Below are 13,579 nucleotides of genomic sequence, written 5' to 3'. Positions count from 1 at the left end.
GCACCCAGTGTTTGGGCGCTGACCGGCAACAGAGCACCGTGTCGGGCGCCGCCCGAACCCCGCATTTCCGCACGCATGGGTCACATGTCGTTGGACAACACTTCGGCTTCCCTAAGCTCACGTGGGCGTACCCGGTGTGAGAAACAAGGGTCCCCGAAGTATTCGCCAACTCCAACACTTCACATGCCTAACCTCAAAATCTTGCTTATACTGGCTTTCACACACACATATATATGCACATCATTCAATTACAGTCGCTAAAAGCGTCATTACAACGGTTATTTGCGATGAGTCCGGTCTTTTTTATCCTGATCCGACTATGTTGTAGTCGTCGATGTAACCTCTACACCAGCCCTTCCTTACTTGCCACAAGGCCTGAAGATTCCTCACATGCAGAAGGCCTAGTACACACCACCTCTTACGCAATACAAAATATGTCTGGGCACTAACCTCAGACACTAGGTTATTGCATATACCCCATCTTTAGCACGACCCAAATGCCTAAATCTGACGGTTGGCAAGATTGAAGAAAGCGCCTCGCTTGTTCACGAGCTGCGCGTAGGTCCCCCGCTCAACCACCTTGCCATCGGCGACGAGTGCGATCGAGTCGAGATCCTTGATCGTGTTGATCCTGTGGGCCACCACGATCGTGCTCCGCCCAACCATGATCCGGTCCAGCGCCTCTTGCACCACTTGCTCCGACTGCACGTCGAGCGCGCTGGTCGCCTCATCGAGCAACAGCACGGTCGGGTTCCGTCTGATGGCCCTTGCAATTGCTATTCTCTGCTTTTGGCCTCCTGATAGTTGCACCCCTCTCTCGCCACATTCTGTCTCATATCCATCCTTCAAAGACCTGAACAATTAGATTACCAACTTAGTCAAAATTTGCACAATTGCCAGCATGATAGGTACGGTTAATCCACAAATTAGCATGCATGTCAAATTAGTGGCTTGACCTATGTAATCTAGCTGTTAGCATCTTAATTTCATTAGGTTTGGACGTGCTCAAATTGAGTGCCGTGTCTTTGGTCATTATCAATACGGCATGACAGAAGAAGGGAAAGCTCACGAGATGAATCCGTGAGCGTTGGCTGCCCTTGCAGCCTCCACCACTTCGTTTTCGGTGGCATCGAGCTTGCCAAAGACGATGTTGTCGCGTATACTGCCCGAGTAAATGACCGGTTCTTGGCTGACAAGTGCCGTGTACTTCCTGTACCAGTGGATGTCGACCTCTCTTATGTCCACGCCATCGACTCTCACTGACCCCCTCTCAACGTCGTAAAACCTCTGAATCAAGCCGATCACGGTCGATTTCCCACACCCGCTTTTGCCCACAAGCCCAACACTTGTGCCCGGTTTCACTTCCAGTGAGAATTGCCTCAGTATCAGACTCTTGGGCCTGCTTGGATATGCAAAATCAACACTCCTCAGGTCTATCTTTCCAGTTACTTGCTGCAGTATGGTTCCACTGCCACCGTCCTCTGCCTGATCATGTTTCAGCCAACAAAAGACAACGAAGTTTTTTCATCAAAACATTGTCAAATGTTTGGTGTTTTCTCAATGCCTAAATTTGAAAGTATGGGTCATATGATATGATAAACATGTACTCACTTGGCGGGACCATGGGATAAGCGATTGGCGATCAAGAATTTGGAACACTGATGCAACCGCAGCAGACCCTTTGGCTAAATCGGATGTCATGCTTCCAGCTTCGGCGATGACTTTGCCAGTGCTGACCAACACAAAGAATGTCTTGAATACATCCCCTGCTGATATCTGTCCCTTCTCTACTAATGTACCACCGTACCAAAAATCTAAAGCCCACGACATGAATGTTAGGCACTGTGCCGACCCCATGCCTATCCCGGCCAGCCACGACTTCTTCCTGGCTTCCTTCCTGGGCTCGTCTTGAGCTTTATCAAACAGTTCAAGAACTTTCTGGATGCTCCCAAAGGAAGTTACTATCTTGTGATTGTAAACTGCCTCCACGGCTATTTGAGTACTTTGGTTTTGAGCCTTAACGAACTTAGCTGAAAAGCTTGATAACAGGACTTTGCGGGTGTAGAAACATAGGATCGTGAGGGGCTGCACTGCGATCATGACAAGCGCGAGCTTCCAAGCCACCACAAGACCCATGATCATTGCGATCGTGACTGCGGAAGTGGTTTGGACCAGGAGAGAGACTCTGTCGGCTACGAGAGACTTGACCGTGGAAGCTTCATTGCTCAGCCTAGAGCACAATGCTCCGCTCGAGTTCTCCTCCTCATCGAACCAAGCGGGCTCAAAAGTCAAGATTTTCTCGAGCATTCGCAACCTGATTCTCCTTGTGAGGTGCTCTCCCATGTAGGCGAAATTGTAGTGCTGCAAGAGATTGACAGAGATCGAAATTAAGGAAAGAGAGGAGAAAATCAAGGTGTAGGTTCGGATTCTCTCTCGCATTTCGCCGTGATCTTGTACAAAGAAAGCGGATATCATGCCACCAATTGTTAAGGCATAGACAGGTTGGACTGCCCCAAAGGCCATGGCTGAAAGACTTCCTATAAGGCTTTGCTTCCATTCTGGACCACTATACGATAAAAGCCGAGAAAAGGACGGTGGAGGATGAGAGACTGGCTGCGGGCTATCCAACACTGGTATAGGCGAAGCAAATATACCCGGGCTCGACTTCGAAGTGCTCAGCCTGCCCGCGCTGCTTCTCGCGACAGAGGATATGCGAATATCGGATCCTTGCTCTGGTTCATCACAGTTGAACTGGCTCTGTAGTTCCGCCAGTTTTGCGTAGTGGCCATCTTTTTTCTCGATCAGATCGTTGTGGGAGCCTATCTCAACGATACGACCGCCATTGACCACGGCAATGAGGTCCGCATTTTTCACAGTCGACAGCTTGTGTGCAACCACCTGAGGATGCCAAATTGGCAGCTGATCAGGGCTCATTTGTGACATAGAAACAAACCCGATTTTGACTCATCGTTTTCATTTGAAACTCCAATTGTGAATCACATCATGTCGTGAACAGCATGATTAACTTAATTATAAAGTGAGTGAGAGTTATCATGTATGACTTATCCATGTGTTAAGATTAACAGAGATATAATCTTTAGAAATGTGAATCTAGATATAAAAACAACTACAGTATGATCTGGATTCGAATTCATTCCCTATTGAGCCAAGAACCAAAAACAAAAAACAAAATAGTACCAGTGTGGTTCTTCCCAAAGAGGCTTGATCAAGGGCATTTTGAACAAGCCCTTCTGATTCCAAGTCGAGTGCACTAGTTGCTTCGTCTAGTAGGAGAATCACTGGGTTCTTTATGATGGCCCTCGCAATGGCAATTCTCTGCTTTTGTCCACCTGATAAGAATGCTCCTCTTTCACCAACCTGTAAGTTTAATCCCCGTGAAAAAACTCTCTTGATTGCGTAGGCTAAATCTAGAACTAACCAACTTAAACACGGTAGATTCTCAATGCGATTTAGTCTATTCGTATGATTACACTGCATACCAAAATGATGCATTATTTGGAAAACGCACTCAAGTTACCTTGGTCTCATATCCATCCGGAAGCTGCCTTATGAAGTCATGAGCATTCGCAGCGATTGCCGCGGTAGTGACTTCTTCCATCGTAGCATCCAGCTTCCCAAACATTATATTCTCCTTTATCGATGCCCCGAACAAAGCGTGTTCCTGGCTAACCAGTCCCATCTTCTGTCTTATACATTTTAGCTGTAGCGTCTTTATATCGGCTCCATCTATGCGCACAACTCCTCCATCAGGATCGTAGAACCGCTGCAGCAACGCAATCGCGGTGGACTTGCCACTCCCGCTCGCTCCGACGAGAGCGACGGTTTTTCCCGCTTCAACTTTCAGGTTGAAATCCTTAAGGACGACCGAGTCTGGCCTAGAAGGATATGTGAACTTCACATGGTCAAAGACTATTTCCCCTGACATGTTGTCTAAGACACATCCTTGAGGACTTTCACTGTCTATCTCTGGAACCCGATCTATTCTTTCAAATATTCGTGCTGCCGCAACTGATGCTTCGGTGAAGTACTTCACGTCAGGAAGCGCCATCCCGAGGGATCTACATCAAGATCGACCATTTCAGATTTGTAACCAATATAGGCAGATATGCATACAAGGGTTCTGCAAATTATGCGTGCGTCGATATTCTCGAGCGTGAACAAATCAGTAGTCAATAATTATTGCTACTAGTTTAGCCAAAATTTAGGACTCCAGAGTGCACAATACAGCTTACATCGATCCAACCAAGTAAAAACTTAAAATGATATCATCTTTAGCCTTTACGGAGGCAAAGCAATAGGTACTCGGAAATACTATGTACTGAATCATAAGGATCAGAAACATCCAAATTTGAACCGTTAGTTGATATGATATAAATTTTGTCATTTTTTCCAAATTGTGCATGATTTGTAGTCCAAACATTAAATAGGGTTTCATCTAGAGCGTCTTTATATATATATATATATGCCTTTTCCAAAGAGTGACCTTTAAAGTGAGTTTGTCAACAAGCGGCCCTAAAAGGAGAGAATATTGCTTGCCATTATTAGCCAAGCATTGGGTCCCCTTTCATGAAAAATCATCGATGCCGAAACATTAGTTGGAATACTTTTGAACTCGACAATTCTGGCAATTGACGATGTAAGATAAAGATTCTCTAGCAATAAAATCAAAACTGAAATGCAGAAATTTTGTCGTTCATGACTTAACTTGAAAAGCATAGCTAATGGCAAGCAGGTTAAGGACAGGCACGTCACATTTGGCTCTACATATGTTTGTAATATATGTTTAATTTCCTTTAAGCTGTAGATGTAGTAACTCCTTTTAAGAAATTAAAAGTGCTTAAGCTTTCTAATGCAATATTAGATTTGGGAGCTTCACCATATGAAGGATGAAAGGCGAACATTAACAGAGTTTCGTTTTAATTAAAAACGTATTATTCTTTCTTTTTTGGTCGAAAAGTACATATTATTCATGATTCTGTATTAGTCTACATTTACAAAGCTCTTGCAAACGATTATTCTATGCTCATCTTTAGCTAACCTCATCAAGAAAAAGCTTTTAAGTGCGATAAAAGCAGGCTGAAGTGGAGAACATTCTGAGATACTGTAAAAAATGAACAAAAAGATTATAATCTTTTTTTTTTTGTCAGAACAAAAAGATTATAATCTGATAAGTGGTACATGCATATCCTTTGCTTTGTCAAGATCAAATTTCACTTAAACTGGCTCATGCATTTTACAATTCAGTGAAATTTAAAAGGTGGTCGGGCCTATGCTGAGATAAAGAAGCAAGCAGCATAGTGAAGTAAAAAACAATTGCTGGAAGCATTGATCAAATGAAAAGTGGTTTTTTTTTTATGTAATTATCAGTTTTATGGAGATGATATTTCAGTAAAGTCATAGGTGAGAAAATGGAGAGAATATTCTCTAACTCATTTATTATCACAATCTAGGTATTCATGTGTTTGCTATTCCATTCTATTTGGGGTACAATCTGTACAAATTAAAGATACCATTTTCTACTAGATTCTAGATTATGTAACAACTATCAATTATAGACATATACTGACAGATATAAGCATACATGCAATTACTTTATTTTTTACTTGGGAGTGTATGCATATATTGGGCAAATGTATTTTGGGTAAGTAATTGAGGAAATTAACTTACAATCCACTAAGTACGAAGGAAATGCCTGCTGCGTAAATCCTGCCACCACTCTCGCCTTTGTACATGACCAGGCGGCTTCCGTACCAAGCCAAGAAAGCCCAAATGGCAAAAGAAAGGCCGGTACTTCCCACAGCCAGACCTTTGGCTATGCCTTGTTTGATTCCTAGCTTTGTTGTTCTCTCCAAAATGGAAGAGTACCTCTCAAGAATACGTCTCTCGGCAGTGAAGGAATACACTGTTTTGATGGAGCTCAAGGCCTGCTCTATGATAGTGTTGGCTTTACCGTACTCCTTTTGACACTTCTTCGACAGAAAGAGAAGGTACTTGCCGTATATCATTCCCGGTATTATCAAGAGAAGCAACAGCGGGAAGGCCACCAGGGACAGCCTCCAAGAGAAGTAAGTGGAAAATGCGAGGCCCGAGAAGAAAACCGACGCATGCATCAGAAATATCGGAACCTGAAGAAAATTGAAACAAAGGATCAACATGAAACACGCCAAGAAGGTTGGTATGTTCTTGGTACAAAAGCACAATAAGATTTGACAGATTATCATCTGAAGAAAAATGGTAAAAGAAATAAAATAAATGAGCTGCTTCTATTGATGATGTAATTTTTTTGTAAAATATTTCCTTGTAACTAAAGAATCAGAAGTTTAAGCTTTCATGAATTCTTTTCAGTTTTTGTTCTATTTTTGTTGTTCGGTTTCTTCACACAACGCGAAAGGCGATTCTCCTAAACCGAGAAAACATTCCCTTGATTCCTAACTAGATATAATTCAAGAAGAGTGAAATTTCATAGAAATGTAATCATTTTATGACTACAACAAAAGAGAATTGAAACTCGATGCAAAGAAATATGAACTATAAGATTGAAATTATCTATCTACCAAGACGTTTTCTAGAAAGGGTAAAATGTAGAATCAGAAAATAGTCATGAGGCATTGTAGTGATCAAAAGAGGAAAACTTTTATAAAAGCAAACGCACCCATCTTTTCCTTATGTTAGGTCAATCGATATAGTACCTTTTCACTAAGGACTTCACCAATCAGACAAGTATCCTTTGAAATGCTATTGATAATTTCCGATGTAGTGGCCTCTTGTGAATCAAAGAAGCCAACCTCTTGTCTGAGAATGGCCTCCAAATACTTGTACCGGATCTTTAGTACCTGTCGCTCGCTCGTTTTACTCCAACAATATCCTTCTGCAACTTCTCATCAGTTAGATTGATCCTTTTTTCAAGATTCTTCGAAGCATGTGTAAATTTTACTGAATGTGTAACTTGAGTTCTAGAAAATTTTTAGGCCTTCTAGGGTTTCCCAAGAAAACCCACCAAAGACTGCCTCCAAAGTAGTCTCTTTCTTTTCTTTAAATTATACTTGCGTGTCCACTCTGGTGACCATGGTGTCTCCCAATTTGAGTGCAAAACTTTGATGAACTTCTAGATTGTGTAGTCTTAGGAGAATAATTCTCCAGGCACACTTTGAATCAAAACTCCTTGTGTCCTTGGAAAGCAAAGTAAAGGGAAAGGTTAGAAAATTTACCCAAAAAAGCCACGAGCATGACTGCTAATCCCAAGTACACAAAGTTTAAGCTGCACTGTGAACACAAAACCCAAAAATAGAAATCTGTGAGTGACTCGGGGAGAGAGAGAGAGAGAGAGAGAGAGACTGGTGTGTGTCTCTATATATGGTGACTGTATTTACCTGTTCTACTTCATCCATGAAGTGGCCACTGTTTTGTTGGGTCTGACCAAACCCTAAGCTATTCATGAGACGGCTTGCAAAAAGCAGCAAGCAGTTGGTGGACATGCCATCTCCAACAGCTCCAAATGTTCCCAACAGCATGAGCACAACATCAATCCAATCAGCATATCTGAAGATTATTGCCACTGACTTTTTTGTGCCCTTATTTCTGTTTCTCATTTGATCTCCTTTCTCTATCTCATCCTCTCCTGGAGAACCCATTTGGCCTTCAGCAACTGAAGACCGTTTGATGTAACCCTTTAAGAAATTAGAGAGAGAGAGAGAGAGAGAGAGAGAGAAGAAAGAAGGGTACGCATAAAAGTAAACACCTGAGCTGCTCACCTCTATATAGAGAGGGAGTCGTGAGGCATCAGAATGATTATTAGGTGGATTTTTCCATGAAGCAGCCTCACCATAATCTCATTGATGAATGAGTTTATAAGGAAAAAAAAAGGAATAATAATGCACAATCATGTGTGTTTGGTGGTTGTTACTTTCAGGCAGCATCAGAGGAAGGACTTTTTTTTTTGGTCTGTCAAAGGAAGGACCTTTTTTTTTTTGGTTGCCACATAGGAAGGACTTGGCCACCCTCATTTTGGTAGAGTGTCAAAGAAAGATGACTGAGACCACCGTGTGTGGTATTGGGAAAATATAATGTTTTCCTTCTTGTCCTTGTCCCATTTCCTTTTGCTTTTTGGGCGAGTTTAGTTGATACGATGAGGGTTTGCTTTAAGAGCATGTTGCTTAAAGTCTCCCTCTTTGCCTTTTGTTATTATATGGAAAGGAGGATTGGTTTCGCATTATAATATGTCATGGTGCTCTGGTCTGATTGGCCGTGGCTGCACACATATGCATTGTCTCACGCAAGCCCCGAGAAAATGTGGAAATTACAAGTTTTGTGAAACGTTGGATCTTTCATGATAGTATGAGGAAGATGACTAAGGATCAAATGTTTGCATCCATTTTCCCAGAAACGATCGACAACAAAGATAATGATGTAATTATCATCGGGCCCCAAGAAGGTTTTTGAGTGAATCAAGGAATTAACCTTTTCTAGAACTGATGTTGCCTTTTCTTTTAAAGCGTCAAGAAAATTCACTCCAAGTGAATCCAATACCGGCCAGCTAAATAGGTATAAAACTTGGAAGGGGCCATGTTTTCTTCAAACCAGGTCAGAGGGGGCAACTCCCTCCCACCATGATTACATGTTTAGATTATTTTAGCTCACTATGAGGAGATCCTTATCACTCTATCATCTCGTAGCTGAGCCCAATCATTTGCTAGCCTTAGACCCACCAATTTTTGTATAATGCATGTTTTAGGTAAAGTCACATTTTAAGACAAAGGATACTCATGAATGACTGTCACGTGTTACGTGTTGGCTCATAATATTCCAATGATTTAACATATGAACAGGCTTACTATACAGAACTTGAAGATTCCTTGAAAAGCACAAGGGAAAAGGCCACAATAAACCTCAAACTACGCTCACTGTAATACATTTACCCTAAACTTTTTCCTGCGATATGAAAAATCCCAAACTCGTACCTATGTGACATTGACTCTCCATCAATGTTCCGTCAGATGATTTTTCAATCAAAACAACGTTGTTTTTATTGAACTCAAGTCACATGAGTGTCATGTCAGCAACATTTACTTTCCAGCGTCACAATATAGGTAAATTTTTAGCGGTTCTTATTGATGGAGTTTTGATAGAGGGTATATGTGTCAGAGGTACAAGTTTAGGATTTTTTGTGTCACAGAAAAAGCTTTAGTGTAAATGTGTCGTAGTGGACATAATTTTGAGTTTTTGGGGTGATTTTGCCCAAAGCACAGCTGCATATTAATCAACCCCGAGAAAGAAATGGAAGAACAGCGCATGTAAAGGAGAAATGAAGAACGAAAACTAATCAAAGAAAAAAAGGTGATGAAAGATGGGGACCCTTTTCTCTTTTGGGGCATATTCCTTCAAATCTTGGTTTGGTCACCTGCATCTCCTGGTGCTATTGCTACATCCCACTAGACCCTTAGCTGTTCGATTTGGACCCTCAACCTCTCTGGACCTCTTACTCAGGCTTTGTCTCTTTCTCTGCTCTTTTTCTTTGTAAACTAATTTTCTCTTGTTTTTTTCTTGATCACCTCTTTTCTGCTAGAATCTAAGTTTGACCATGTGTGGAAGCTCCCCAACCACGTATGTAGACACCCAAAAGATGATGACCCTTACCTGTTCACATGGGATAGCCCTCAATTAGAATATAAAGCACTTGTGTAATGTTTTCAAGTTATAACCCGTTTCTTCTCCAAGTTTGCAAATTCCTATGGGATAATGTTTGACTAACTTAATTCCATTCTCAAGTCCTTAATGAGTGACATATCATTGTACATTCCACTACTCGATTGTTTTCATCAATTCTCAAGTTCTTCTTTGAAAGAAAATTGAGGTCACATATAGTTGTCAGAAGAATTTTCCCTTTGTCTCTTTTTCGCTTACACAATACAAGTAAAGGCAGTCAAGACGTGTGTGTATATATATATATATATATATATATACACACACATAGGATATGAAGGAGAAACTGATGTACATGAAATATAACACTTGCTATTTTTTAGGGTCTTGCCCATGTATTAGAGCATATGGAGATTTTTGTGCAGAGGCTATGTAGCATGCTCCACGTATTGCCAAGCATTTACGCCAATATCTTAAGTCTCTCAAATTCCAAATTAGAATTTAAATGTCAATCATCCTAAATTGATTTACTAAAGAAAATTAATCTTAATCCAAAACACTGAAAATGTGAAGACATATATACATGCATACATATGTCATTGTTTGAGAATCTACCTAAACAAGATAGATTGCCATTTATATAAATTCATAAAAAAATCAGAAAGGATAATGGTGGGGAATTGTCAATACATACAGAGTAAGATCTAAGAGAATATAATGTTAAATTAGCAAATGTACATGTGTTGCGTGTGTGAAAGAAATTGATATTTAAAATTCTAAGTTTGTTAGGAAACATTTGAATCGTTAAATAATGAAATAAACTATTGATGAAAATACACTATTCAAAGAATATTGTACTCATGGAAAGAGAAAAAATTTCGAGATTAATCATTTTAAGAAGGTTTTTGCAGGGCAATAGACATCCCAATTATAATATTGAAGAACATGAGAGATAATATAAAATCATGAATTTACCTATTCACCCATGGACGTGATTTTTTTTGTAAAATAAGTAACTAATAGTATTTAGGGAAAAAAAAAAACAGTTGACGTCTCTCAAAAATAGGAAATTCTCTTTGTTTTATATAGATAGTACGGCCTAATTCCAAAAAAAACCCCAAACTTTACACTTTGTCCCAATTATACCCTGAACTTTTTTTTGTCTCAAGAAAAACCTCAAACTTTTCTTCGAATCCCAAATCTACCCTACCGTTATAACTCCGTCCAATTAACGTCAGAAAAAAAAAAAAAAAAAAAAACAGAACCAGGCCCGCGGCGCGACCAAGCCTTCGCCGTGGCCGCCGGAAGGAGCGGCGGCCCTCGCCTCGGGCCTTCCCGAAGGCCGGCGACCCCGCCGCGGCCCGAGCGAGGCTGCAGGCCCCGATCTCGGGGCGAGGGTCGCGCCTCCCCCGAGACGGGGGCCGCGGCCCTCGCCGGCGACTCGCCGGGCCGGCGAGGTCGCCGGCCTCGGGAAGGCCCAGTGCGAGGCCTCGCTCGGGGTTGGCGGCCCTCGCACAGGCCTTCCGGCAGGCCGGCGACCCTCGCCGGCCCCGGCGAGGTCGCCGGCCTTCGGGCGAGCCCAGGCGAGGGCCGCCGCTCCTTCCCGGCGGCTGTGGCGGCGGCCACCGGCGAAGGCTTGGCCACGCCGCAGCTGCTGGTTCTGTTTTTTTTTTTTTCTGACGTTAATTGGATGGAGTTATACGGTAGGGTAGATTTGGGACTCAGAGAAAAGTTTGAGGTTTTTCTTGAGACAAAAAAAAGTTCATGGTATAATTGGGACAAAGTGTAAAATTTGGGGTTGTTTTTGGAATTAGGCCTAGATATTACAAATGATTACAATTAGAATTTATTATTTGATTTTCATCTTTTAAATTAAAACAAAAATGTTTTGTCGTTGCTGATAAATTCCTATATAAGTTTAACATAATAATAATTGTTCAATAATGAAATAAAAGAACCTGTGCATCTATTTAGTGGAAAATATGCTTGAAATGCTCAAAAACCGTGTACTCTACTCTTTCTCCTTTAATTTGATTGTCGTATGTACTACCTTTCTTTAAATATTTATTTCGGTTGGACGTGAAAGGCATGTAACCTTATTTTATTAAATTTAAAAATACATGTCATGGCCAAATGCAATATAGAAAAAATATTATATAAAGACCTTTTACGCGAGAGAGTATAGTTTTGAACTAACTTCAGAAGCAACCGACCGCTTTAAAATATTCCAACTTGTTTGTTGTTTTTCATTTCTGCTTCGACGTAATGCTGGTATAGATTGCATGATGCATTGCTAGACATCGCTCAAGTTGAATCCTTGGCTTTATCTTTTTTCTTTTTGGCCTTTTCTGCCAGAAGTTGGATCGTTCACGTCTATAGTCTTAGAATAATAGTAGAGGTGCAAAGAACTTTTAGCAATCTGTATTTCCAAAAAAAAACAAGAAGGGTTTATCTTTGTTAAGTGTATAAACAAATGGATCCATGAATTTAATGGTTGACTAGTTTAAACTCTCAATATGAATTTAATGTGAATAGATTTTTGCAGCTTAATTAATTAATCTATTGGATTAACCCAATCACATATTGAGAAATAACGAAAGTCACATTAGACCTCACTAAAAGGCATAAATTTTTTTCTCAGGGATTTAATTGACTTTATTTACCACATCATCAATAGAACAAGTCGATCTATTATTTTTCCGATTTTGACATATTCTTTTAGTAAAATTCAAGGTATCAGTAGCCTTCAAGAGTAATGATAAATGTGCAAAAACATTTTACAAATGGACTGAGTGTGACTAGAGACAGGGTAACAATCGGGAAAATTATTCGATCAGTCCTAAGCATATTATTGAGATGTCAATTCAGTCCTAAATTTTTTAATTTTACCAATTTAGTCCTAAATTTTGGCGCAAAATTCCAACGTAGTCTTCCGGCTAATTTTCGCCGAAAATATTGCTAACATGGCGGCGTGCCACATAAGACGGCCGGCGACGATTGGACCGCCACGTCAGCGATTTCCGAAAAAAATTGACCGAAAGGACTACGTTGGAATTTCACGCAATTGGTTAGGACTAAATTAGTAAAATTGAAAAGTTTAGGACTGAATTGGCTTTCGTATAATAGGTTTAGGATTGACCGGGTAATTTTTTGAAACAATCTCTTATTGATTGATTCGATAAGACCAAATTTTTGGCCTAATACCCTAAAGAACCCCCAAGTTTAGGTTCATTCCCAATTCGACCCTAAACTTTTTTTTGTCCCATAAAAAAGCCCAAACTTTAGGCTTAGTCCCAATTCTACCTTAAACTTTTTTTTGTCTCATAAAAAATCACTAACTTTTACTTGAGTCTCATATCTGCCCCCATTAATTTTCCATCCAAAATTTCTCTTGACAACTAAGAGATATAAAACTCCCAAGCGAGAGCTGTTTGAGCGTCCCAAGTTGTGTGTCTAAAGCGCAAGCTCTCCGACCGCGAGAGATGGAAGATTCCCGAGCATGAGAGATTGAAGACTAAGCACAAAATCAAAGATCCCCGAGCGAGATGGAAAGATGATTCTCTTAAGAGAGAGCAATTGAAGAAAGCCAACCCTAATTGGTTTAGTTTTTACTCAAATTTCAAATCCAATAAGACGTCGTTTGCGCTTACATGGAAATTCATCTCCAAAAGACATCTTCTTGAATATGAAATTTGGAAAAAAAAAAAAAACTAGAACAATGATGTGGAAATGCCAAATCACTAAGGGTGATTTTGGATGGAGGGTTGGAGACATATATGGGACTCAAGTAAAAGTTTTGTAATTTTTATGAAATAAAAAAAGTTCAGGGTAGAATTGGGATTGAACCTAAAGTTGGTGGTTTTTTATGAAACAAAAAAAAAATTAGAGTAGAATTTGAATTTGACCAAATGTTGGGGGA

General features: G+C 40.5%; 1 protein-coding gene across 1 annotated transcript; it reads right to left on the bottom strand.

The window, feature by feature from the left end:
* Positions 1 to 234: 234 nt before the first annotated feature.
* LOC115670997 (putative ABC transporter B family member 8) lies at positions 235 to 7,695 on the bottom strand. The gene is made up of 9 exons (XM_030592419.2): positions 7,392 to 7,695; positions 7,230 to 7,284; positions 6,711 to 6,889; positions 5,689 to 6,146; positions 3,539 to 4,079; positions 3,199 to 3,378; positions 1,612 to 2,898; positions 1,070 to 1,485; positions 235 to 853 (listed from the first exon to the last, which is right to left on the bottom strand). The coding sequence occupies exons 1-9, from the start codon at positions 7,650 to 7,652 to the stop codon at positions 502 to 504; spliced, it is 3,729 nt and encodes a 1,242-aa protein (XP_030448279.1). The 5' UTR covers positions 7,653 to 7,695; the 3' UTR covers positions 235 to 501.
* Positions 7,696 to 13,579: the final 5,884 nt, after the last annotated feature.

The sequence above is a fragment of the Syzygium oleosum genome, unplaced genomic scaffold (genome assembly GCF_021117445.2).
Source record: "Syzygium oleosum isolate NSW1041296 unplaced genomic scaffold, Sole_v2.1 Sole_v2.21, whole genome shotgun sequence".
Lineage (NCBI taxonomy): Eukaryota > Viridiplantae > Streptophyta > Magnoliopsida > Myrtales > Myrtaceae > Syzygium > Syzygium oleosum.
Note: the sequence above shows the minus strand (reverse complement) of the source record. Positions and strands in the feature narration are given on the sequence as shown.